Raw genomic sequence first — 27569 nt, forward strand, 5'->3', positions numbered from 1 at the left:
CCAGCAGGACTCTGGGCATTCCCAGGTGAGCAGAGCATCCCCAAGCCAAGGTTGCTTCTTTCCCTGCTCTCCAGCTGCACAAGATTCAGTGGCAAGATTGCTGTCCCTTCCCTAACTTCCATGGATGTGTTTTAAAGCCTGGTTCCTTAGTTTGGGTTTAAAATGTCCCCAGCCCTCTGCCGGTGTGCCAGCAGGAGGTGATGTGGCAAGGAGGTGATGTGGCAAGATGTGAGCAGCAGGACTTGGTAAGGTGTAGGTTGCTTGATGTGCATGACCCTCCCCTGATGACTCCCTGGGGAGCGATGCCTGTGGGGAGATGCCCTTAGCTGAGCATCAGCAGAGGCTGGTCAAACCCTGCAGCTCAAAGCCAAACGAGGAGTGAGGACCAAAGAGCCCTTTTCAGGCAAAGGCATGGGTGAGTGCTTGCTGCCAGGTGAGGCCAGGTGAGCACACCCTACTGTGCTCTGTAGACAATGCTTTTGTGATGGTCTCATCAGGACATGGCACCAGAGGACCTCATCTTTCCCTGGCACCCTTTGGTGGAAGCAGCTGGGGTGGGATGGGGAGGGGGACCCCGCTGTGTGATGAAGGACTTTGCAGCACTGGGGACCATGGCCTTGGCGAGGTCAGTGGCTTGTTCATGCCTACCCTCCTCCTTGGAGCCTCTGAAGTGCTAGCAGCCCTGCTGCTGGCTTCTAGTGCTCAGGGCTGTGCCAAATCTGCTCTCTGGCCAGAGACAGGGAAGAGGACAAAAAAATCATGGCTTTTTCTTTCTTGTTTTATTTTTCTTCAAAGCCATTTATGTCTCTGTGTCAGAGAAAATTGGTTGTTCCCTGCTGCTGGCTTCTGGCCTTGGGCACAGGTGCCCACAGGTGCTCACTGGTGCACCATCCAGGGTGGATGGCAGCACCAGGGAGGACACGCTGCAAGGGAAGGTTTTGGGGACATGTTACTCCTTCCATCTTCTTTGTCCCTCACTTTTCCCCCCCCTGGGCTGTGGGAGCAGGTAGGCTGTGACTACAAATCCTTTCCTCCCAAGCCAGCTTCTCCTCTGTGCTGCTTCTCAGGTGGGATGTGGAGGGAGAGGAGAGGAAGCAGGCATCTCTGCTTGAGTGGTGGTGATGGGAGAGGAGCAGCACTTCCCTTCCTGAGCCTTTCTCACAGTGCTTCAGTCATCTGAGTAAACCTGGGAGGAGGAGGAGGATGAGGAGCCTTTCTCCAGACACATCTCCCTGCCCAAGCATCTCCCTAGAAGCTGTTTTCCCCATCCCTGGAAGTCTCTTTGGTGGCTGCAGCTGTCACCACCCTGTGCCTGCCCATGCCCTCATTTGCCTTGTAAGGAAGCAGGGGCAGTGCTTCCCTGAGTGCTGGGGCCGTGAATGGTTCTCCTGCCCGCAGCACAGCTCTGCTGCCTGCACAGTGACTCTCTGCTCACCGTGGCCACAAGCCTCCAAAGGCACTTGGCCTTGGCTTTGGCCAGGAAGAGGCTCTGTCCTTGCCCTCTGTGGGCAGTCAGGGAAATGTTTTCCTCCTCAGACCAGAAGGGCTCCACCTTAAATGACAAAAAGGCCAAATTTTTGCTGGTATGAATCAGGGCTTCCATTTGTCAGGATTTTCCCCTCTAAAGTTGGGAAAGCAAAAAAAAAAACACAAAGCAAAACAAAACAAAAACCTTGCTTCTGTGGGAAAGGGATGGGAATATGGGAAGGCTGGGCAAATTAAGGGATCTTTGGCCTGCAGAGAGGAGAAGAGTGATGGTTTGTAGGCTGAGCTCTGAAAATTGAAATCTGCTGTGCCTGGCATTTGAGACTTGTGGGGGTATGAGGTGAGTTTTGCTGCTGCTGCTGAGCTCTCCTCAGCTGTCTTTGGACAGCTTCTTCAGTGGACTGAGGCACTAAGTGCCTCATCCAGGCTCTTCTTGAACACCTCCAGGACAGAGACTCCACCACCTCCCTGTGCAGCCCATTCCAATGCCAATCACTCTCTCTGACAACAACTTCCTCCTAACATCCAGCCTAGACCTCCCCTGCCACAACTTCAGACTCTGTCCCCTTGTTCTGTTGCTGCTTGCCTGGCAGCAGAGCCCAACCCCACCTGGCTACAGCCTCCCTTCAGGACACAGTCTCAAGCTGTGCCAGAGGAGGTCTAGGCTGGATGTTAGGAGGAAGTTGTTGTTAGAGAGAGTGATTGGCATTGGAATGGGCTGCCCAGGGAGGTGGTGGAGTCGCTGTCCCTGGAAGTGTTCCAAGCAAAGCCTGGCTGAGCCACTTAGTGCCATGGTCTGGTTGCTTGGCCAGGGCTGGGTGCTAGGTTGGCCTGGCTGAGCTTGGAGGTCTCTTCCAGCCTGGTTGATTCTATGATTCTAAGTCCTGCTGTGCTTTGAGGCAGCCACCACCCATTTCTAACACCCAGCAGTGGGACTATGTGCTTGTGGCTAGAGGGATACTTGAGCAAGTGATGGAGTGAGCAAATGACTGCACACACCCCCAGCAAGGCACTGCAACAGCAGCCACAGGAAGCAAGTCAGGGAGTCCTCATTCACCCCATGAAGAATAAGGGGGCAGACAATGGGAGTCATCCTTCACCAAGACTCCTCCTGGTTGAAAGCATTTTCCAGGAGCTGCTGGCAGTGCAGTGCCAGGAGTAGAAACTGCCTTGGTTTGCTGCACAGGCATCTTCTTGCGGTGCCTGAGTGCTGCTGGAACTGGTGCTCTTGGAAGGGAAGCAGCAACAGCTCATTAGCAGCAATTAACACTCAGCAAGGATCTCCCGCGGGCAGTTAGTCAATGAGAGTCTGGTGTGTGACACAGTTAATGTGAAAAGAAAAACTGGAGTGGAGTCTGGAGAGCAACGTGAAGGAGGACAGAGCTGCTGGGCCTTGCCTCTCACTGCCCAAAGCAACAGCAGGGATCATCAAAGGGGGGAGTTGGGCTCTGCTGCCAGGCAAGCAGCAACAGAAGAAGGGGACAGAGTCTCAAGCTGTGCCAGGGGAGGTCTAGGCTGGATGTGAGGAGGAAGTTGTTGTCAGAGAGAGTGATTGGCATTGGAATGGGCTGCCCAGGGAGGTGGTGGAGCCTCTGTGCCTGGAGGTGTTGAAGCCAAGCCTGGCTGAGGCACTTAGTGCCATGGTCTGGTTGATTGGGCAGGGCTGGGTGCTAGGTTGGACTGGCTGAGCTTGGAGGTCTCTTCCAACCTGGTTGATTCTATGACTAAAGGAGGTGGAAAATTATGAGGCATCTCCAGCCTGTTGGCAGTAGTCTCCACTGGGCTGACCACAGCTGGGATATTGCTGTGTACCTGATGAGCAGAACAACTGATGGACTTTAATGCAGCTCAGCTGGCCTGCTGCCCTAAGGGAAGGCTGTTTAATTGTGTTAAGGCTGCTTGGGAGCCTCCCCAGCAAGTTTAATGAGTGCCTTCAAAAGCTGAGCCAGATGAACCTTGCTGAATGTCTCCTGTGGACAAGGGCTGAGGAAAGACAAATGACTCTCAGCTGCTGTCTGGCACTTGAGCAGCTCACTGCCAGGTGAATCTGGTTAGATCTATTGCCCAAGAGGTGTCAGATGGAGAGCAGGTGAGGCAGGGAAGGCATCATTCAAATCAGCTGCTCACTTGCTCCACACTTCTCCTTGCTGTGTGAAGCCTCGGCAGACCTTCCTCACAGTGACAGAGGCTAAGTGCAACGCTGCACTGTAGACCTGCGTGCCCGGGGCACAGCCTGAGGTCAGCAGTGCTGTTGGGAAGCGTAGCTGGGACTGGAGATAGATGTCTGGGGGCATCTTCATCTGCTGCTTGTGGTGGTGAGTCCCTGGGTGGGTGGATGGAGAGGGTGTGTTACCTGCAAGCTCTTGAACTCACTACCTAGGAAGTGTGGAGAGGAGGAGACTATTTGCTTGTCTGGTGCTGCCGCAAGGGAAACGTGGTCACAGTCTGAAGGTGTGCCAGGGGAGGTCTAGGCTGGGTGTTAGGAGGAAGTTCCTGGCAGAGAGAGTGATTGGCATTGGAATGGGCTGCTCAGGGAGGTGGTGGAGTCGCTGTGCCTGGAGGTGTTGCAGCCAAGCCTGGCTGAGGCACTTAGTGCCATGGTCTGGTTGATTGGCCAGGGCTGGGTGCTAGGTTGGGCTGGCTGAGCTTGGAGGTCTCTTCTGACCTGCTCGATTCTATGACTCCATATCACAGTGGCCCCTGGTGGGACCAGAGCTCTGTTGTGCTACCCCAGAGACTGGAAGGGATTGAGTACCAGAGGTGTCCAGGTCCAAGAGCTGGTTCTCAGCCTCTGGCTTTGGTGCTATCCAGAGCTGCTTTCTCTATACAGCAAGCTGCAGCATGCTACTGCTGTGCTCAATGCGGGGCAAAACAACCTGAAGTCACAGCAGAGAAGATTCAGGCTGAAAGAAGAACCTTGACTGAAAAGCTTCTTGCACACTGGCACAGGCTCCCAGGGCAGGTGGTTGAATCCACATCCCGGGAGGTATGTAAGAGGCAAGATGCAGAGGCACAGCGCTGAGGCAGATGGTTTGCCCCTATACCTGGCAGAGTAGGGTAATGGGTGGACTTGCTGCTCTTAACTGACTTTTCCAGCCAAAGTGGCTCTGATCCCAGAGGGAAGCACAATCTCCACTAATCCATCCCCGTAGCTCCTGGGGCGGGGGGCGCAGGGGTTCGTTTCCAGTCGGCTCCTGCAGCAGGGTGAGTCTCGCTCGCTCCCTCCAGCCTCCCTGTGAGCACGGAGCTGCAGGCACCACGCTGCGGGAGGAACCTGCCAGCTCCCCTCCCACGAGTGACCGCATCTCCACGGGAGAGGGAGAACAAGATCTGTGTGTGAGCGAGGGGAGCGGACCCTGCCCAGCGGCAGCCTGGGCGCTTGCGGGGGGAGGGAAACAGCTGTCCCAGATGTGAGCTATTGTTCTAGCAAGCACCGCCGTCTGGGGGGCTCACTCGAGGGGGCTGATTGCATCAGGATGGCAATTGTGAAGGCGCAGTGTGTGTCCGATGGCTGCGAGGGGAGGAGGGTCGCTCTTTGTCTTGATGCTCAGCCCTCCCCAGGGCTGCTCCTCATCCTACCATCCTGTTGCCTGCGGGTGGAGGACCCCAGCCGAGACCTTGGCCAGGCCAATGAGACTCCAGGAACTGAAAGGGCAGGGCAGTGAGCTCAGCAGCCAGCCAGTGGCACACCATCGGCTTGGCGTCGATGGGGTCTCCGGGATGATTTAATCCAGGTTTGGGTTGGCAGACCGAGCTGTGGCCATTGGAGTCATTAAATGAACGTGCTGCTTCCCGTTTTCCTTGGCTCAGCCACCACCGCCACCACCACGGTGTAGGAAATCAAGTTGTCCCTTCACAGAAAGCAATGGGGAGGGAGAGGGAACTGGTCCTGCAGAGCCCAAACCCACCGAGATGCTGCTGGGAGGCTTCGGAGAGAGCGAGCGAGGGAGGATGCTTGACCGCCGCCTGCCAAGGGCTGTGCTGGGAGACACAGGCAGCCTCAGAGTTTTGGTGGTGGGGTTTTGAGGGGGTGTGTGTGTGTTTTTTGTGGTGGTGTTTGTGGTTAATGCAGGATGGTTGCAAAACTTCCCCCATGAATTCTCTCCTGGCCTTTTTATATCCACGGGGAAGGCGTTTTTAGCACGCTGGCTCGAGCAATGCCATGCCCTGGCTGGGACATCCAATTGCTTGGACCTAAAAATAGGTTGGAGGCTTGGGACTTGGCTTTTCTTCTTCAGTGCTGTTTGTTTTAAAATAAATATATAGAGATATATGTGTTAAAAAAAAAATAGAATCAGGATTGTGGAGTGCTTGGCACAAGAAGGACCTAGACCCGTTGGAGCAGAGCCAGAAAGGATCAGGAGGCTGGAAGCCCTCTGCTGTGAGGACAGGCTGAGAGAGCTGGGGGTTGTTCAGTCTGGAAAAGGAGCTTCTTGTGGCCTTTCAGGATTTCAAGTGTCTGCTCAGAAAGATGGGGACAGACTTTATCAGCTTGAGACTTGAGACCATCTTTAATACTGTGTAGCAGATAGAATCATAGAATCAAGCAGGCTGGAAGAGACCTCCAAGATCATCCAGGCCAACCTAGCACCCAGCCCTGGCCAATCAACCAGACCATGGCACTAAGTGCCTCAGCCAGTCTTCTCTTGAACACCTCCAGGGATGGTGACTCCACCACCTCCCTGGGCAGCCCATTCCAATGCCAATCACTCTCTCTGCCAGGAACTTCCTCCTAATATCCAGCCTAGACCTCCCTCAGCACAGCTTATCATCATGGCCAAGAGTGCCTGAGGGCAGAGGTTACTGACCACAGAGCTGTTGTTCCCCTTGTAGAGGAATAAGTATTTGTTAGCTTATTGCCCCAGGCAGCATCACAGAATGGTTTGGATTGGAAGGGAGCTTAAAGATCTTCTACTTCCAACCCCCATGCTATGGGCAGGGACATCTTCAACTAGAACCGGTTGTTCCAAGCTCCATCCAACTTGGCCTTGAGGACTTCCAGGGATGGGGCATCCTGAGCAACCTGTTCCAGTGCCTCACCACGCTGACAATGAAGAATTTCTTCCTTGCACATCATCTACAGCTCCCCACTTTCAGCCTGTCAGTGGTACTTGGCAACATCTAAAGGGCATGTGTCAATAGGATGGGGCTAGATTCTTTCAGTGGTGCTCAGTGACAGGACAAGGGGTTGGACTGGAAGAGCTTGGAGGTCTCTTCCAGTCTGGTTGATTCTATGATTCTAAGCCAGACAAAGTAAACCCTACCTGAGTATGTTTAGCATGGAACTTGCTCTAGAATAAGTTGCCACTGTTGAGTTCTGCCTCACAAAACCACAGAGGGCAGCAAAACACTTTCTCCCTTCCCCCCAGTGCATGTCCCTTGCTCTCTCACAAGTGTCCTGTCCAACGCCAGTGCCCCACCAGCCACCACCAAGGCTGTTGGAGGAAGGTGAGGACTTACCCAGCGTGGTGCAAAGTCACCCCAAAGCATGTCAGTGTGCTGGCCTTGGCCTCTGTAGCAAAGCCACCTGGAGCAATGCTGGGCTCTCCTCCTACCATAAGCTGCTGCTCTGTTGCCATTCTCACCAGCAGAACTTCCTTGAATGACCCAAAAACCTCATCTTTATTTCTTTGGAATTCTTAGTGTCAATGCTTTGCAGCTGCTGCTGGATTGAAGTCTCATTACAAGAGGGATGTTGAGGTGCTGGAGGACAGAGGAGCTGTTGAATGTGTCAGAGTACAGGTCTCATGAGGAGGAGAACTTGGAGGAAAGGGGGCTGAGGGGAGAGCTCCTCACTCTCTGCAGCTGCCTGATTGGGGTCAGTCTCTTCTCTCTAGTAATTAGTGCTGAGACAACTTCTGAGGAAGTTGTTGGCAGAGAGAGTGATTGGCATTGGAATGGGCTGCCCAGGGAGGTGGTGGAGCTGCTATCCTTGGAGGTGTTGAAGCCAAGCCTGGATGGGGCACTTAGTGCCATGGTCTAGTTGATTGGCCAGGGCTGGACTGGACGATCTTAGACTCATACAATCAAGCAGGTTGGAAGAGACCTCCAAGATCATCCAGTCCAACCTATTGGACTGGATGGATAGGTTGGAAGACACCTTCAAGATCATCCAGTCCAACCTGTTGGACTGGATGGATAGATTAGAAGAGACTTCCAAGATCATTCAATCCAACCTGTTGGACTGGATGGATAGATTGGATAGGTTAGAAGAAACCTCCAGGTTGGAAGAGACCTCCAAGATCATCCAGTCCAACCTGCTGGATTGGATGGATAGATTGGAAGAGACCTCCAAGATCATCCAGTCCAACCTGTTAGATTGGATGGATAGATTGGGTAAATTGGAAGAGATCTCCAAGATCATCCAGTCCAATCTGTTAGATTGGATGGATAGATTGGAAGAGACCTCCAAGATCATCCAGTGCAGCCTGTTGGACTGGATGGATAGGTTGGACTGGATGATTGTGGAGGTTCTCTTCCAATCTGGTTGATCTCTGATTCTGAGTTGATAAGACAAGAGAATGTGTCCTCAGATTGCACCAGGAGAGGTTTAGGTTGGCTGTTAGAAAGAAATTCTTCACTGAAGGGGTTGTGAAAACACTGGAACAGGCTCCTCAAGGATGCATTGGAGCCCCTGTCCTTGGAAGGTGTTTAAAAGCAGCAGAGATGTGGCACTGAGGGACATGGTTTAGCACCAGCCTTGGCCAAGTTGGACAGTGCTTGGACTCTGTGGTCTTAAAGGTCTTTCCCAATCAGATGGATTCTGTGTCCCCTTCTCCCAGCATGAGAGCAGCTGGGAGTGCAGCTGCTATGAAAGCCTGACCTGCATCCTTGTCCAGCCTAATGCAAGGCCCCTTGATGGGTGATGTGTTTTGAGATGATCTCACCCGGGTGGCAGTCATAAGCTGCTCTGAGAAGGAGGTGGCAGTGATTGCCTCAGAAATAGAAAGGCCAAGCAAGCAAATGGAGAACTCCCTATTGACCAGGTCCTTGCAATTTAAAAGGGTTTTTACTACCTGTTCCAGTACCCATTTGAAAATCAGCTGCATTTACTCTTCCACACTCCAGTCGGATGGGTTGGAAGCCATTAAGGCCCATTGGGTCAATAACCACCGTTTTCAAGCATCTATTAAACACCCATTTCCGTGGCAACAGAGCTTTTGTCATTGATCACAGCTACCCACTGCCATTAAAGCAAACCCCAGATGCTATCAGCTCCCCCAAGACCAGCAGCACTCAAAAGCAGACTTCCAGGACAGACTTATCCCAGGGGGGGAAGCTGATGGACAATTATGCTTAAGCAACACAACAACTGTCACAGAAGCCAGGAAGTGTATGGGACTTGCATGGATTTGTCCTCCTGGAGGGAGGGGGTAAACAATGAAGGTTCATGGGGTGAAGCAGTAGTGATAACACAAACAGCAGGCAAGCCTCCTATGGGAGCCTTTTTGGGAATGTTTGGCTTGGTTTGTGTTGAATTCTAAGCCTGCAGAAGTGCTGTGGTGGTTTGGTAGCACCAAATGATGCTTTAGGTCTGAAGGCCTATGAGGAGAGGTGTCCAGAGAAGGGCAACCCCAAGGAGCACTACAGGCTGGGGCCAGAGTGGCTGAGAGCAGCCAGGCAGAGAGGGAGCTGGGGGTGCTGGGAGAGAGGAGCTGAAGCTGAGGCAGCAGTGCCCAGGTGGGCAGCAGAGCCAATGGCATCCTGGGCTGGCTGAGGAGCAGTGTGGGCAGCAGGACAAGGGAGGTTCTTGTGCCCCTGTGCTCAGCACTGCTCAGGCCACCCCTGGAGTGCTGTGTCCAGTTCTGGGCTCCTCAATTGCAGAGAGATGTTGAGGTGCTGGAAGGTGTTTGGAGAAGGCAATGAAGCTGTTGAGGGGCCTGGAGCAGAGCCCTGTGAGGAGAGGCTGAGGGAGCTGGGGGTGTGCAGCCTGCAGCAGAGGAGGCTCAGGGCAGAGCTCATTGCTGTCTGCAGCTACCTGAAGGGAGACTGTAGCCAGGTGGGGTTGGGCTCTGCTGCCAGGCAAGCAGCAACAGAAGAAGGGGACAGAGTCTGAAGCTGTGGCAGGGGAGGTCTAGGCTGGATGTTGTTAGGAAGTTCCTGCCAGAGAGAGTGATTGGCATTGGAATGGGCTGCCCAGGGAGGTGGTGGAGTTGCTGTGGCTGGAGGTGTTGAAGCCAAGCCTGGCTGGGGCACTCAGTGCCATGGTTTGTTTGGCTGGATAGGGCTGGGTGCTAGGTTGGCCTGGCTGAGCTTGGAGCTCTCTTCCAGCCTGGCTGATTCTATGGTCAGGTAGTCTCTGCTGAGTCCAAGGCCACACTTCCCCTGTTCATCTCCCTTCACGCCTGCTTCAATCAGCTTCCCTACAGCCCTCTGCTCTCTCCTGCAGCCCTGGGTTTCTCTCCACTGTGTGTGCCTGATCCTGACCCAGCTGCTCTTCCTGCTGCTCTGTCACCTCTCCAAGCCCTTTCTTGCAGCCCTACAGGGCCATGACTTGATACCTCCTCTATCAGGCCACTGTGTAAAGCTGCCCCTCCAGCAAGATGATGTCAGACAGTGTTTGTGATGGGAGTGGAGGAGGAAATGTGGTGAAGTGGTCTTCCTCTTCCTAAGGAAATTTAATCTGGGGCAGGCAAAAGGTTGTATGTGGATTCCTGTCCCTGGGGAGAGTGTAGATGTCTGTTTCTGGAGCAAGTGCTGTGGGGCTTTGTCTTTGGTTCATCATGCAATGTCTTCTCTGTCAGGCACCCGAACCACTTGGCCTTTTGGGATTGATGGTGGCTCTTGGTGCATTCCCCATGGAGGCTTTTCTACCTGAAAGTCAGGTGAAACTTGCAGATGGATTCCAGATCCAGCTTGCCATCCACAGGGACCTGGACAGGCTGCAGAGCTGTGCCCAGGCCAAACTCATGACATTCAACAAAGCCAAGTGTAAGGTCCTGCACCTGGGTCAGTGCAATCCCAAGCACAGCTCCAGGCTGGGTGGGGAATGGCTGAGAGCAGCCCTGAGGAACAGGGCCTGAGGGTCTGGGCTGATGCAAAGCTCAGCAGGAGCCTGCAGTGTGAGTGCAGCCCAGACACAATCCTGTGCTGGCTGCAGCAAGAGCAGTGTGGGCACAGGGCAAGGGAGGGGATTCTGCCCCTTAGCTCTGCTCTCCTCACACCCCACCTGCAGTCCTGGGGGCAGTTCTGGAGCCCCCAGCACAAGCAGGACATGGAAGTGTTGGAGCCAGTGCAGAGGAGGCCACCAAGATGCTGAGAGGGCTGCAGCAGCTCTGCTGTGAGGACAGGCTGAGAGAGTTGGGGCTGTGCAGCCTGGAGAAGAGAAGGCTTGGAGGAGATCTTGGAGTGGCCTTCCAGGATCTGAAGGGAGCTACAGGAAGGCTGGGGAGGGACTACTGACAAGGTTTGGGAATGACAGGACAAGGGGGAATGGGTTTGAACTGGCAGAGGGCAGATTTAGACTGGATGTTAGGAAGAAGTTGTTTGCAGTGAGGGTGGTGAGACACTGGCACAGGTTGCCCAGGGAGGCTGTGGCTGCTCCCTCCCTGGAGGTGTTCAAGGCCAGGTCGGATGAGGCCTTGAGCAACCTGTTCTAGTGGGAGGTGTCCCTGCCTATGGCAGGGGGTTGGAACTGGCTGATCCTTGAGGTCCCTTCCAGCCCAGACCATTCTGTGGTTCAGGTCTAACAAAGAGGACAACCAGAGCAGCCTCATGAAGGTCTTTTGTTCACCTCACAGCATGTCCCATATCCATAGAGTCCCAGAATGGTTTGGCTTGGAAGGCTCCTTCAAAGGTCATCTAGTCCAAACCACCTGCAGTGAGCAGGGCTATCTGCAGCCAGAGCAGGTTGCTTGCAGCCCCAGCTGACTTGACCTGAAATGGTTCCAAGGATGGGGCACCTTCTGCTGCTCTGGACAATCTGGACCAGTGTCTCAGCACCCTCACTATAAAAAGTGTCTTCCTTCCCTCTCATCTAAATCTCCCTCTTCTGGTTTAAACCCATCACCTCTTGTCCTTCCACAACAGGCCTTGCTAAGAGGTTCATCCCCAGCTTTCTGACTGGCCCCTTGAAAGTACTGAAAGGCCACAAGAAGGTCACCTGAAGCTTTCTCTTCTTATGGGCTGCCCAGGGAGGTGGTGGAGGCACCGTCCCTGGAGGTCTTCAAGCAAAGCCTGGATGAGGCACTTGGTGCCATGGTCTGGTTGACTGACTAGGGCTGAGTGGTAGGTTGGATGATCTTGGAGGTCTCTTCCAACCTGGTTGATTCTATGATTCAGGCTGAATACCCTCAGCTCTCTCACCAGAGGGCTTCCAGCCCTCTTTTGGTCCTGCTCCAACAGGTCCATGTCTGTCTTGTGCCAAGAACTCCAGAACTGGAGCTTCAGCTCCACCTACCCTACTCAGCAGATCTGTTCCTTCTGCTGCTTTCTGTTTGATTGATTGTTTGCTTTGCTTTGTTTTTCTTTCTAAAAGGGTCTCTTGTGTTTTGTTTTCACTGGAGTCAGCTGGATTCCAGGGAATTCCCATTTCCCTCCTGGCTCCCCCAGCATCTCCGCTGCAGCAGTGTCTGCTGGTTGCTCCTGGTTTTCCCATCCTTAGTTCAAGCTTTTATCCCCTCCATGCAAGTCCATCTGAAGCAGCTCATTATGAGTTCAGGCCAAGATTTCTTTCTCTCATCAGCTCTTCCATAGCTTCTATGCTGCTTACCCAACCCAGGTCTCAAATAACCTTTGCCTTTGGCTGGTGCAGTGATGATTTAGGGGATAACTTCTTAGCCAACACTTCCAGGAACAGCCAGACCATGCCATTGTTAGCAGCAGTCACACTTCAGCCTATGCCCTGCAGGGCTTTTTGGTCTAACACCACTCTTATTGTCTTTGTTGCCCACATCTGACCTCAAGAAGTGGTGCACCATCAGCTGATGTAACTGGGAGCTTGCCTGCTGCATGTGCTTGTCATCTGCAGCCTTCTCAGTCCCTTTGCCCACTCAGAAGGGTCACAGCCTTGAAACACAGCTTGTCTGTTTGATCCCATCTGCAGCTTTGCCAGTGCTGGTCTGACCCTGAAGCCAAATGATAACATCAGCCAGGTTGGAAGAGAGCTCCAAGCTCAGCCAGTCCAACCTAGCACCCAGCCCTGGCCAACCAACCAGACCATGGCACTAAGTGCCTCAGCCAGGTTTGGCTTCAACACCTCCAGGGACAGTGACTCCACCACCTCCCTGGGCAGCCCATTCCAATACCAATCACTCTCTCTGCCAGCAACTTCCTCCTCACATCCAGCCTAGACCTGCCCTGCCACAACTTGAGATTCTGTCCCCTTCTTCTGTTGCTGCTTGCCTGGCAGCAGAGCCCAACCCCACCTGGCTACAGCCTCCCTGCAGGTAGCTGCAGACAGCAATGAGCTCTGCCCTGAGCCTCCTCTTCTGCAGGCTGCACACCCCCAGCTCCCTCAGCCTCTCCTCACAGGGCTCTGCTCCAGGCCCCTCACCAGCCTTGCTGCCATTCTCTGGACACCTTCCAGCACCTCAACATCTCTCTGCAATGGAGGAGCCCAGAGCTGGACACGGCACTCAAGGGGTGGCCTCAGCAGTGCTGAGCACAGGGGCACAAGAACCTCTCTTGTCCTGCTGCCCACACTGCTCCTGAGCCAGCCCAGGATGCCATTGGCTCTGCTGCCCACCTGGGCACTGCTGCCTCAGCTCCTCTCTCCCAGCACCCCCAGCTCCCTCTCTGCCTGGCTGCTCTCAGCCACTCTGGCCCCAGCCTGCAGTGCTGCTTGGGGTTGTTGTGGCCAAAGTGCAGAACCCTGCCCTTGGCCTTGTTCAGTCTCATCCCATTGGCCTCTGCCCACCCATCCAGCCTGGCCAGGTCCCTCTGCAGGGCTCTGCTACCCTCCAACAGCTGCACAGCTGCTCCTAGCTTGGTGTCATCTGCAAACTGACTGATGCTGGACTCAATCCCCTGCTCCAGATCATCACTAAAGATACTGAATAGGACTGGGCCCAGCACTGATCCTTGGGGAACACCACTGGTGACAGCTGCTGACTGGATCCACCTCCCACATGGAGACTGAAGGTTTTCTGTGAATCCAACAGGAATTGCTCATGCATAAGGGAAATCCCTGATCTTGAAGGCCTTTAATATAGGATTGGTTTGACCTGTCTTGCTCTTTGACATCTGAACAGTCAGCCAGGCCTAAAACTGTCCCTGAAGTGGTGCTGGCAGTGGTGGCTGCTTCCTGGGCTGTTTTACTGGTGCTGTCAGTGCATCCAAGGTGGGCTTTTCTAGGCAAGCCCAAGAAGAATGTGAGTGCCCTCATTCCAAATGCTCTTTGGCTGGTGTTCAACATTCAGTGAAGCTGATGAGAGACTCCCTAGAATGGTGGAATGGTAGAGGTTTGGAAGGGACCTGCACAGACCATCGAGTCCAACTGCCCTGCCAAAGCAGCATCACCTAGGGCAGGTCATACAGGAACAGATCCAGATGGGTTTATTCCAGCAGTGTTGTGCATTCTGCTGTTGCAGGGCAATGTCTGGCTGTTCCTTAACCTCCTCTTCACCTCTTGCATCTGTTTTGGATCTGGCTGTGCTACCAAAGCCTGCTCAAATGAGAGCCATTTGGATGTTGCTGCCTCTTCAAGTTGACACGATGCTGGCAGTGATGTTTGTGGCATACCAGCACAGTGCTGGACTGGAGTCAGAGCTCCTAGACAATAGTTATGAGGGATGCAAGTAGTCTGAAGCACAGAAGAACTTTAGCTTTTGACTATAACTACCACATCTCCACCCAGATACATGAGAAGCAGAAATTTCAGGGCAGGCAAACTTAGGGTGTGTAGCACTTGCATTTATGGCACCACCATCACTCTGCTCTGGAGGCAGAGCCAGGAACCAGCCTGTCTTGGTTTGTGTGAAGTGCCAGGATGGTTCCATGTCCTGTTAGTGCTGCAGTGGTGGCCTTTGCAGCAAGGCAGAAGGCATTGGAATAGGTTACCCAGAGAGTTGGTGGAGTGAGCATCCCTAAAGAGGTGTTCAAGTGTGGACGTGACACTTGAGGATGTGGTGTAATGGCCATGGCAGGCTTGGGTTGACAGATTAACTCAGTGGTCTCAGAGGCTTTCTCCCAACCAAAACAATTCTCTGGTTTTAAGGGAGGCAAGGCTGAGCATCATCTGGGGACAGGGATGAGGAGTCACATATTGTAGGAAGGACTGTTCATAGAATCACAGAATCAAGCAGGTTGGAAGAGAGCTCCAGGATCATCCAGGCCAACCTAGCACCCAGCCCTGGCCAATCAACCAGACCATGGCACTAAGTGCCTCAGCCAGGCTTGGCTTCAACACCTCCAGGCACAGCCACTCCACCACCTCCCTGGGCAGCCCATTCCAATGCCAATCACTCTCTCTGACAACAACTTCCTCCTAACATCCAGCCTAGACCTCCCCTGGCACAGCTTCAGACTCTGTCCCCTTCTTCTGTTGCTGCTTGCCTGGCAGCAGAGCCCAACCCCACCTGGCTACAGCCTCCCTTCAGGCAGCTGCAGACAGCAATGAGCTCTGCCCTGAGCCTCCTCTGCTGCAGGCTGCACACCCCCAGCTCCCTCAGCCTCTCCTCACAGGGCTCTGCTCCAGGCCCCTTGCCAGCTTCCTTGCCCTTCTCTGGACACCTTCCAGCACCTCAACATCTTGAATTCAGGAGCCCAGAACTGGACACAGCACTCAAGGTGTGGCCTGAGCAGTGCTGAGCACGGGGGCACAAGAACCTCCCTTGTCCTGCTGCCCACACTGCTCCTGAGCCAGCCCAGGATGCCATTGGCTCTGCTGCCCACCTGGGCACTGCTGCCTCAGCTTCAGCTCCTCTCTCCCAGCACCCCCAGCTCCCTCTCTGCCTGCCTGCTCTCAGCCACTCTGGCCCCAGCCTGTAGCACTGCTTGGGGTTGTTGTGGCCACAGTGCAGAACCCTGCCCTTGGCCTTGTTCAGTCTCATCCCATTGGCCTCTGCCCACCCATCCAGCCTGGCCAGGTCCCTCTGCAGGGCTCTGCTACCCTCCAAAGGAGCAGGTTCACATATGCAAGATGAGACCTCTGCTAAACAGTCACCATGAGGAGGAGTCCTGTGGTATGGCTAAAGCAGATGTTGTTTGCTTTGCCTCCCCCCTGGAAGGAGCATCTTTCTTCACAGATGATTAGAGTCTGCTCTCTGGAAGTGTTCATGCCACTTGGTTCAGCACCTGTCTGCCTGGGTTGTGTTATGGCCCTCGGGCTTTTGGCTGGTGGCTCAGAAGGAGGTGGTTGTGTGCTGCCTCAGCCCTTTGCAGCCTGGAGGGAACATCTTGTCAGCACATCCAGCATGTCAGTGGCAGGCTGGTGCTGGTGCCTGGCAAGTCTGGGGGATTTCTCCTTTGTCAAGTAGGGGGTTGGGTAAAAAGGGAGCCTCGTTGCTTGGACGGGAGTAGGAAAGCAGGAAGAGAAATGTGCTTGTGGAGGGTGAGGGACATGAAAGCTGAGCCAGGAATCCCCTGTGACTTCATTAGGCTCTATGGTTAACTAGAGCTGGCTGCATCTCAACTATTTTCCAGCTATCCATGAAGGGCACTTGGACAACTTCCACCCAACCTCACTCCCACATCCCTTCTGAGATGTCTACAGGGACAAGACTCCTGTTTTTGCATTGCAGTGGAATTCCTGTGGCATTACACACTGCATCCTTTGCATCACCTAGAGAATTGGGTTTGCTTTGTGGTGCTGCATGGGGCCTGGGCTGGCCTTGCCTTTCATTCAGGAGTGCCACCTTTTACCTTTCAGTGCTGATGGCCACGTTGTGGCTCCAGGACTCCCTGTTATGACACAGCAGTCCCCAGAAAACGCTGCTTTTGCTTCTCTTCTCCCACCCTAACCCACATCAGACTTGTGTTACAGCACCACTGTCCATCAGAGGTGCTCTTCTCTGTCACCTGTGCACCAGCAGGGGTCCTGTGGCTACTGCCAGGAATTGCTGGCTGGAAAAGCAGCAGCAGCTCTGTCTCTGCAGAGTGCATCAAGCCCTCTTCTATTGGCCAACCCAGCCCAGAATGTGGCTTATATTTAAAAGTGCCAAGATGCTGTCTGCCTCAGATACTGAGACAAAGTAATCCAAGGAGGAGCATGAGAAAGCATGTGAGAGTTTTCCAGGGAAGCCTGGAATAGAATCATAGAAGCAACCAGCTAGGAAGAGAGCTCCAAGCTCAGCCAGGCCAACCTAGCACCCAGCCCTGGCCAGGCAACCAGACCATGGCACTAAGTGCCTCAGCCAGGCTTGGCTTCAACACCTCCAGGCACAGAGACTCCAGCACCTCCCTGGGCAGCCCATTCCAATGCCAATCACTCTCTCTGCCAACAACTTCCTCCTAACACCCAGCCTAGACCTCCCCTGCCACAACTTGAGACTCTGTCTGGCAGAAGAGCCCAACCCCACTGGCAGTTCATTGGGAGAGTGCATTTGGTTTTTGTTGTTATTTTTTCCCAGATGACCACAGGAAGGGCCAGAAGGAGGGACTGGGAAATTCCAGACCTCTCAGCCTGACCTCAGTGCCAGGCAAGGTCATGGAGCAGGTCATCTTGAGTGCCATCACAAAGCACCTACAGGATGGCCAAGGGATCAGGCCCAGCCAGCATGGCTTTAGGAAGGACAGGTCCTGCCTGACCAACCTGAGCTCCTTTTGTGATCAGGTTCCTGCCTGGTGAGAGTAAGGCAGGCTGTGGATGGAGTCTGCCTGGAGTGCAGCAAAGCCTTTGACACTGTCTGCCACAACAAGCTCCTGGCACAGCTGGCAGCTGGTGGCTTGGACAGATTCACCCTGATATGGGTCAAGAAGTGACTGGAGGGCTGGGCCCAGAGAGGGGTGGTGAATGGTTCCACATCCAGCTGGCAGCAGGCACCAGTGGTGTGCCCCAGGGATCAGTGCTGGGCACAGTCCTGTTCAATATCTTTACTGATGATCTGGACCAGGGGATTGAGTCCAGCATCAGTCAGTTTACAGATGACACCAAGCTAGGAGCAGTTGTGGAGCTGTGGGAGGGTAGGAGAGCCCTGCAGAGGGACCTGGCCAGGCTGCATGGATGGGCAGAGGCCAATGGGATGAGACTGAACAAGGCCAAGGGCAGGTTCTGCACTTTGGCCACAACAACCCCAAGCAGCACTCCAGGCTGGGGCCAGAGTGGCTGAGAGCAGCCAGGCAGAGAGGGAGCTGGGGGTGCTGGGAGAGAGGAGCTGAAGCTGAGGCAGCAGTGCCCAGGTGGGCAGCAGAGCCAATGGCATCCTGGGCTGGCTCAGGAGCAGTGTGGGCAGCAGGACAAGGGAGGTTCTTGTGCCCCTGTGCTCAGCACTGCTCAGGCCACTCCTTGAGTGCTGTGTCCAGTTCTGGGCTCCTCAATTCAAGAGAGATGTTGAGGTGCTGGAAGGTGTCCAGAGAAGGGCAGCAAGGCTGGGGAGGGTCCTGGAGCAGAGCCCTGTGAGGAGAGGCTGAGGGAGCTGGGGGTGTGCAGCCTGCAGCAGAGGAGGCTCAGGGCAGAGCTCATTGCTGTCTGCAGCTCCCTGAAGGGAGGCTGTAGCCAGGTGGAGTTGGGCTCTGCTGCCAGGCAAGCAGCAACAGAAGAAGGGGACAGAGTCTCAAGTTGTGGCAGGGGAGGTCTAGGCTGGATGTTAGGAGGAAGTTCCTGGCAGAGAGAGTGATTGGCATTGGAATGGGCTGCCCAGGGAGGTGGTGGAGTTGCTGGGCCTGGAGCTGTTGAAGCCAAGCCTGGCTGAGGCACTTGATGCCATGGTCTGTTTGACTGGATAGGGCTGGGTGCTAGGTGGGCTTGGATGATCTTGGAGGTCCTTCCAGCCTGGTTGATTCTGTGATTCTATGTTGGCTGCCAGTGCTCACCTTCCTATAACTGTCATATCAGATTTGGAATATTCTGGTCTTGTAGGGGTTGAAAAGCTCTTTGAGGGAGCCAAGGAGAGGGCTGTCATTTAGGCTGTTTGTTGAGACCAAAGGCTGCTTCTGCCTTGCCCCTGGGAATGTCACAGAAGGAGGAGAGCATGACCTTGGCAGTGAGCAACCAGCCAAGACGCCAGTTAGATGCTCCTTGTCTAAGCTAAGGATGCCAGTGGGAAATGTGGATTGAGGGAAGTTGGAGTTGCCCATTCCAGACTTGTTTTGGTCTTGGTCATGTCTTTGGGGACATCAGCAGGGAGGATATTTGTGTTTTCCATGCCATAGTGGGTGAAATCTAAGTCTCCTCCATCCATCCATCCATCCATCCATCCATCTGAGCATCTCTCAGCGTTGGAACAATTCCTCCTTGCCCCTGAGGTGGCCTTGAACTATCCAAATCTCTCAATGGAGGAAATTGCAGAGCTAATTAAGTTATAATTCAGGATTGGCCAAAAAATATTTATTTATATATATATATATATATAAAAATAAGTCCCAAAAATGTTGCTGGTGTCAGGGGAATGGCAGGCGACAGCCGAGAAAACAAACAGCATGTCTCCAGAAGAGGGGTGGCTAGGAGGAATATCCCTCTGAAGAGACCTGATGTCAGCTCTTGGAATTTGGACAGCCTGCAAGGCTTTGGGGATACTTTTCCAAGATATCATAGGTCAGGAATCAACAGTTATTTTTAAGTTTGGGTCCCCCGAGCCGCTGCGGTGCATGAAGGAGACTTTGTCTCCCCCTCCCTTCTTCCCTCCCTCCCTCCTCCCCCTCCCCTTCCTTTATTTCTATGAATATTTTTTTGCTTCTCTTCCTTCCTCCTCATGCCACAAATATGTCCCTCAGGTTTGTTTATTCTTCTGCCTATCTATCCCTGCTCTGGTCTTGGTTGGGCTGGAGGGATGGCGTCAGGCTGGCGCGTGTCTGGGATGCTCAGGCAGGACATCACAGAGAGGAGCTCATGTTCTCCTAATTTGCTCTTTCCGGTTGGGAGAGGGTTGGGTTTGTTTTTTTCCTCCTCTCTCCTCGAGTTGATGTGGCTGGGGAAAGTGTTCTGGGAATGCTGCTTTGTGGTGGGAGATCTCAGGGCCTGGGTGAAGACAAGTTGGTCATCTCCTCTCGCCGTGAAACGCTGCTGTAGAGTCCAGCCAAGATTCTCCAAAGCAATTTGAGAGGCAACTTAAAGCAATTGTAGAGGGACCCTGACAGGCTGGATGGGTGGGCAGAGGCCAAGGGGATGAGATTGAACAAGGCCAAGTGCAGGGTTCTGCACTTCGGCCACAACAACCCCAAGCAGCACTACAGGCTGGGGACAGAGTGGCTGAGAGCAGCACCCCAAAGTCTGTCTGGCTGCTAGAGCGTAGCTGAAGATGAGGCAGCAGTGCCCAGGTAGCCAAGAGAGTCAATGGCATCCTGGGCTGGCTCAGGAGCAGTGTGGGCAGCAGGACAAGGGAGGTTCTTCTGCCCCATTGCTCAGCACTGCTCAGGCCACCCCTGGAGTGCTGTGTCCAGCTCTGGGCTCCTTCATTCCAGAGAGATGTTGAGGTGCTGGAAGGTGTTTGGAGAAGGGCAGCAAGGCTGGGGAGGGGCCTGGAGCAGAGCCCTGTGAGGAGAGGCTGAGGGAGCTGGGGGTGTGCAGCCTGCAGCAGAGGAGGCTCAGGGCAGAGCTCATTGCTGCCTACAACTACCTGAAGGGAGGCTGTAGCCAGGTGAGGTTGGGCTCTGCTGCCAGGCAAGCAGCAACAGAAGAAGGGGACAGAGTCTGAAGTTGTGCCAGGGCAGGTCTAGGCTGGCTGTTAGGAGGAAGTTCCTGACAGAGAGAGTGATTGGCATTGGAATGGGCTGCCCAGGGAGGTGGTGGAGTCTCCATGCCTGGAGGTGTTGAAGCCAAGCCTGGCTGAGGCACTTAGTGCCATGGTCTAATGGATGAGCTTGAAGGTCTCTTTTGGAGGTCTCTTCCAATCTGGTTGATTCTATGCATTTGAAGTGTTGAAGCTGCTTTGCCATGGGGAAGGTAAGAGAGACTTCTCCAGCCCAGGGTGGCCTCTTGGGGCTGACTGGTAGGGGAGAGCCAATCAGCAGATCCTGATTGCCTGACACCTCCCAAGCCAGCAGTAGCTGAAATGCTCTGCTATTGCAGATCCAGGGTAGTAGCTTCCCTTGGTTTTAGTGACCTCTGTTCCACCCTGCTTTAGTCTACCTCTGGAATCCTTTTCCTCTCATTTTTTTTCCCCTCCACTTTTTTCTCCTGCTCTTCCCTTTGCTGTAGCAACCTCTCTCTTTCTAAACAAGCCTGTTGGTGTAATGACTTGACTGGGGACCTTGCCATCTCAAACAGTGCACTTGCACATCTCTCATGGGTTTTCCTTCTCACTTCACATCTCAGAACATGCCTTTTTTCCCCCATGCTCAGCTTTTTTTGTCCTTCCTTCCTTCCATAGCTCAACATGGTGAGGTATGCACTCATGGACACCTCTGTAACAGGAGCCACTTGCTGCAATCTCTCTTCTGTGCCTTCATGGCTGGTCCACTGTGAAGAAACTATTACATTCCCATCCCAATCTCTCTCTGCAGCTCCAAGATGCCAATTGCTCCTGGAAGCATGGGAATAAGTGAAATGCTTTCCACCACCTTAATGTTGCTGTTGGCCTTCTGCTGCAGGTTTAGTCATCCTTATGACATATTTCCACCGTGGTGCATTTCCATCATCATTCCACAGTGGTGTATTTGAAGCCTTTCCATGAGTTTTTTTTCCCCCTGCTTAGGATCTCTTAAATGAATGGCTTCACAAAGGGAAGGTCAAGATCCTTAGGTTTGGAAGACTTGGAGATAAGTCTTAGAGACTTAAAGACAATGTCTTCTAGGGCTACCTGTCCTAACTCTGTCTCCAGCCCATGAGGTTAATGGCACTGGTAGTTACTTGATTTAAAAGAGTATCTGATCCTTGCAGCACATCCCAAGCCCCTCCAATCCCACTGATATTAGTGCAATTACTATTGTTGTTACTAAGTTAGATCCTGATCAGTTTGCAGAGCTGAGGACATGAACCCCCTAAAGATCAGTGCTGGGAGTGTTGATGTACCAGCAAATGGAATGCAGAGTGATACCTTAATCATCGAATCAACTAGGTTGGAAGAGACCTCCAAGCTCATCCAGTCCAACCTAGTACCCAGCCCTGGCCAATCAACTTTCCAATCCAATTTCCTGACTGCTGTTCTTTCTTCAAGTGCAGAGATCAGTGCCACATGGTGAGGATCATCTTGGGGACATCTAGATGTCACAGAATCATAGAATCAGTCAGGGTTGGAAGGGACCACAAGGATCAGCCAGTTCCAATCCCCCTGCTGTCAGCAGGGACACCCTACCCTAGAGCAGCCTGGCCAGAGCCCCATCCAGCCTGGCCTTAAACACCCCCAGCCATGGGGCCTCAACTACCTCCCTGGGCAACCCATTCCAGCCTCTCACCACTCTCATGCTCAACGACTTCCTCCTCACATCCAGCCTGAACCTACCCATCTCCAGCTTCGCTCCATCCCCCCTGGTCCTGTCACTTCCTGACGGTACCTGCTGGTGCTACTCCTCTGCTGCAATGTCTGTTGCATACCCACCTCTTCCAACACATTCTCTTTCTGTGCCCTTTAGACACTCCAGATCTCCTCTCAGAGGGGATTCATGTCCTGTGCAGAGAGACACATTCATTTGAAGCAGGCCCTGCTGTTGTCTCAGTGACAGGGGGACTCAGGCAGCTCTCTCCTCTGTGGTCTCTTGTGAAGAGAGATGGAGGAGAGATTTGTTGGATGCCTTTTGAGATCTGGGATACCTTTTGCTCATGCTCTTCCTTATACAGTACACAGTGAGCATGTTTGTTGGTGTGCCTGTTCAGGGGCCTCGTGTTCTTATTATGAGCTGCCATCTCTGGCATCCTGATTGTCCTAGAGAAAAGGATGGACTGGAGAAGACTTCTTGGCCCCAGCTGGCAAAACCTCTCTCCTCCCCGAAATAAGGTGTGATGTCCCTTCCTGTCTTGCCATGCATCAGAGATGACATCTGAAAAGCCTTGTTGGAACCAGCTGCAGTTCTGGATTGTTTTGTCTCTCCTCACATCTTGAGGAAAAAATAGTTCCTTATCCTGTTCCTCCCCCAAAATCTGCTTTTCTGATGCCAACTCACTTCTCTTTTCCTAGCAAGGCTGATTTCTGCACTTCCTTTCTTCTCATTGTTTCTCCTCCTGTTTTGTCTCCTTTTATCCTGTTCTTTGGGGTCTCTTCTATCCCCAGTTATCAGGAAACCATGTCTGGGAGTAGAACCTCTCACCAAAGCTGCTGCTCTTAGCAGAACTTCAGATGTGCATGGCTGCCTCCCACCCAAACTCCTAGCAGGACTTGGACCTAATAGAGCAGAATTAGTAGCACCCCTGGGGCACCCTGTTGGAACTTATAGAATCAAACAGCATATAAGAGACTGTCTAGGGCTGGGGGATAGGTTGGACTGGATGATCTTGGAGGTCTCTTCCAACCTGGTTGATTCTATGATTCTGTGATTCTATAAGCTCAGCCAGCCCAACCTAGCACCCAGCCCTGGCCAAGCAACCAGACCATGGCACTAAGTGCCTCAGCCAGGCTTGGCTTCAACATCTCCAGGGACAGAGACTCCACCACCTCCCTGGGCAGCCCATTCCAATGCCAATCACTCTCTCTGCCAACAACTTCCTCCTAACATCCAGCCTAGACCTCCCCTGGCACAGCTTGAGACTCTGTCCCCTTCTTCTGTTGCTGCTTGCCTGGCAGCAGAGCCCAACCCCACCTGGCTACAGCCTCCCTTCAGGCAGCTGCAGACAGCAATGAGCTCTGCCCTGAGCCTCCTCTTCTGCAGGCTGCACACCCCCAGCTCCCTCAGCCTCTCCTCACAGGCCTCTGCTCCAGGCCCCTCCCCAGCCTTGCTGCCCTTCTCTGGACACCTTCCAGCACCTCAACATCTCTCTGCAATGGAGGAGCCCAGAACTGGACACAGCACTCCAGGTGTGGCCTGAGCAGTGCTGAGCACAGGGGCAGAAGAACCTCCCTTGTCCTGCTGCCCACACTGCTCCTGAGCCAGCCCAGGATGCCATTGGCTCTGCTGCCTACCTGGGCACTGCTGCCTCAGCTTCAGCTATTATCTACCACTACCTCCAAGTAGTCCGTGGTTGCTCTCAGCCACTCTGGCTCCAGCCTGTAGTGCTGCTTGGGGTTGTTGTGGCCAAAGTGCAGAACCCTGCCCTTGAACTGGATCAGTTTTGGCATGCCTCATCACTCAGAAGCACTCTTGGTTTTGAAGGCTCGAGGAATAGGACCTGCAGATCCGCTGCACTGGGAGGAGCCCTCATCCCTCAGATGCAGGTGGCTCCTGCTTTTCCTCCTTGCTCTGGTGGAGTCTCTGCTAACTCTCTCCCTTCCCTTGTCCTTGCAGGGCGTACATGAGCGTGAAGGAGCTGAAGGAGGCACTGCAGCTGAACAGCACTCACTTCCTCAACGTTTACTTTGCCAGCTCGGTGAGGGAAGAGTTGGCTGGCGCTGCCACTTGGCCGTGGGATAAAGAGGCCCTCAGTCACCTGGGTGAGTGAGTGAACTCAGGCCTGGGGCCTCAGGGTTGTTGCTTTTCCTCTCTTGGTTGACTTGACAAAAGGAGACAGACGTGATTGGGGTCAGCAGTGAGGGTGTTTAATAGGGAGGTCATGATCAGAGGCTTTGCTGTGCCAGCAGCAGCTGCGGTAAGGAGTGGAGCTGCCTGTTCCCCCTGTCTGTGTGGGTAAGGTGGTGGAGTTACATCCTGAGGAGGCACTTGCAGGTTGTTAAGAGTAACTTTTAGTGGTGAAGGCAGTGGGACAGAGAGCTTGGAGAGACCTGCAGGTTCACCACAAGTGCATGCTCCTGAGTGGGGTTTAGACTTAACACTTGGCTTCTCTGGGTCCTTCTAGGTTCTGTCTTCTGGGAATGGTGAACTTCCCTTTGCAGATTAGTAACAAACAGATAAACCAGGGGTGTTGGTGATTTCAGAGCTGAGTTAACTCCAGAGCTGACCAGGCAGGGAGCACTGGCCACTTCCAAATCCAGCTGCAGATGTGAGGATGACTATCAGATGAAACCATGCTTTTATAGCTTGGCTCACTGCCTGCCAGGGGCAAGGTTCTCCTTGGCTTCAGCAAATTCCAAGCAGACCTTTAAGCCCATCAGCCCTGGCAGGCTGCAAAAGAAGTCCAAGTGGCAGCTGTTTCACTAGAAGATAAAGGGGTTGTGTCTTCTGTTTCTGGTGCCTCTCGCTTCCTGCTTCTGCCTGCACCTCTTCAACGCCCAAGTTGTCTGGCAAAGCCCTTTCCACTTTGCAGTCAAAACATCTAAAGTGTTTCTCAATAAGTAAGTGGAAATAATTACTCCTGACACCTGCATGGCAGAGCTGGACCTTCTGCTTTTACAAGTGTGGGATGCTCCGACCTTGAAAGCTTTAGGCTGCTGCTGAAGACCTGTTTTAAAGTCCTTCTCTGCCAACTTCCCTCCCTCAATGAGTTTCAGGCCTGTTATTTCAATAGTGTCTTGCCACAGCTGGTTGTTGAGGGAGGCAAATCTCCATGAAATGTATTCCTTCAGCTTCCAAAAATCACTTCCAAGGCCCAGCTTGACAACCATCTTGCTGCAGCAAGTGCTAAGCCACACGTGTTCTCTTCAGCCCCCTCCCAGTGGCTCTGAAGGAGTCGGACAGAAGGGTAATTGGGGTGACTGGTTGCATCAGGAGCTTGCATTTGCATTAGCCAGGGACACAAGAGGTGGCACCATCTGGAAATATTGGGTCAGGGTTTTACATGGAGGTGCAGAGGCAGCAGAGGTCTTGTCTTGGCTCTGGTGGCAGACCTGTGAAGTAGGAAGCCGGAGCTGAACTTCTCTGAGGCTCTGGCACAGACCAAAATGACTTTGGTTCAAGGCTGTTGCAGGCTTACAGGGTGTTAGGGGCTGGAAGGCACCCAAGGAGATCATCCAGTCCAACCTCCCTGCCACAGCAGGACAAGGCTATCTAACACAGATCACACAGGAACACATCCAGACAGGCCTTGGAAGGCTCCAGAGAAGGAGACTGCACAACCTCTCTGGGCAGCCTGTGCCAGGGCTCTGGGACCCTTACAGGAAAGAAGTTCCCCCTTGTGTTGAGCTGGAACCTCCTGTGCTGCAGCTTACACCCATTGCTCCTTGTCCTATCCCAGGGAGCAGTGAGCAGAGCCTGTCCCCCCTCTTCTGGCCAGCCTTTAGATACTTATAAACATTTATCAAACCCCCTCTCAGTCTTCTCTTCTCCAGACTGTCCTTAGGTTTAGATTTAATGAGCAGGGGAGGGTGGGTGGTGGACTCTGCTCTCTGGAAACAGGAAGCTCCACCACATCATTGAGTGTTTTCTACCATGCACAATGTGTATTATTGTCCAGCACAGAAGAAACTTAGAAGTGTGCCCTTGTGGCCAAGAAGGCCAATGGTATCCTGGGGTGTATTAGAAGGGCTATGGTTAGTGGGTCAAGAGAGAGAATCATGGAATCAACCAAGTTGGAAGAGACCTCCAAGACTATCCAGTCCAACCTAGCACCCAGACCTGGCCAATCAACTTGATGCAGTCAATGGTCTAGTGGCCATGGCAGGCTTAGGTTAACAGTTGAACTCTATGATCTTAGAGGGTTTTTTTCCAGCCAAACCAGTTCTGTGGTTTTGAGGCAGGAGGCACCGTCCCTGGGGGTGTTCAAGAAAAGCCTGGCTGAGGCACTTAGTGCCATGGTCTAGTTGACTGGATAGGGCTGGGTGCTAGGTTGGACTGGATGATCTTGGAGGTCTCTTCCAACCTGGTTGATTCTATGAAAGGGAGGCAAGGCTGAGCATCATCTGGGGACAGGGGTGAGGAGTCACACATTGTAGGAAGGACTGCTCAGAGAATCATAGAATCAACCAGGTTGGAAGAGACCTCCAAACTCAGCCAACCCAACCTAGCACCCAGCCTTGGCCAAGCAACCAGACCATGGCACTAAGTGCCTCAGCCAGGCTTGGCTTCAACACCTCCAGGGATGGCAACTCCACCACCTCCCTGGGCAGCCCATTCCAATGGTAAATCTCTCTCTCTCTTTCCCCTCTAATCTGCCTTGGTGAGGCCACGTCTGGAATATTATGTCCAGTTCTGGCCCCTGCAGTTCAAGAAGGACCTCAGGAAACTGCTTGAAAGAGCCCAGCTCAGTGCCACAAAGATGAGATGTTCCACTCCCTTCATCCCTTCTAAGGAAAGGCTGAGGGAGCTGAGGCATGGAGAGGAGGAGACTGAGGGGTGACCTCACCCATGTTTATAGAGGTATAAAACCATGGAGGCCACCACACAAGTCCTGCTCCACTCCTGCTGCTGCCTGCCATGCTGATTTTCCCTGTAGACCCTCTCATGCTTTGGTTCTCCTCCTGAACCAAACTGGCTCCTTGAGTCTGACTTTTCCAAGCTGCCAAACTACTTCATGGCTCTTGGTCAGGTTTTGATCTGTCTCTCTGAACAGGGCATTTACTAAGAGAAGCATCATGAGACTCTTACTCTCAAACTGCCTTCCCTTCTCCTGTTTTAACACTTCCTCTCAATCCAGTGCTTGCTGAACTTACTGTTCTCCATCACTTCTTCCCTAGATGGTTTTGTTTAACTTGCCATTTGGGCTCTGAGCTCTTTGGGAACCATGGCCTTTGAGTGTCTCTTCAAGGGAGTCTTCCTCATCTTCCTGCTGGAATTTTCACCTTCTGGAAATCTTCAGTTGAAGGTTTTTCATCTCTGCTGCTTTTGGGCTACCAGAAATCCAGTGACCATTCCTGTGCTGGTGACTTACAGAGCTGTTGGTCTCCTAATATCCAAACTGAACCTCCCCTGGCACAACTTGAGGCCGTTTGCTTTTGTCCTGACACCTGTTGTATGTGAGCAGAGGCTGATCCTGACCTCACTTCAACCTCCTCTGAGCTAAAATGAGGCTTCTGTAGGAAGATTTTCAGCTGCTGTGGAGCTCCTACATGGAGACAACTTTCTGCCAGCTAGCAGCAGAGGTGGAAAATCTCAGGTCTGTTTTATAGAACCGTAGAATCAAGTAGGTT

At 53.2% G+C, this 27569-nt stretch overlaps 1 protein-coding gene across 1 annotated transcript in view; it reads left to right on the top strand.

Moving 5' to 3' along the window:
• The window catches only part of PAPPA2 (pappalysin 2), a 132632-nt gene that overhangs the window by 12703 nt on the left and 92360 nt on the right, over nt 1–27569 (top strand). The window contains exon 3 of the mRNA XM_064148125.1: nt 23896–24041. Coding sequence (XP_064004195.1) covers nt 23896–24041 — 146 coding nt within the window. The remainder of the gene's footprint in view (nt 1–23895; nt 24042–27569) is intronic.

The sequence above is a fragment of the Pogoniulus pusillus genome, chromosome 8 (assembly GCF_015220805.1).
Source record: "Pogoniulus pusillus isolate bPogPus1 chromosome 8, bPogPus1.pri, whole genome shotgun sequence".
NCBI lineage: Eukaryota > Metazoa > Chordata > Aves > Piciformes > Lybiidae > Pogoniulus > Pogoniulus pusillus.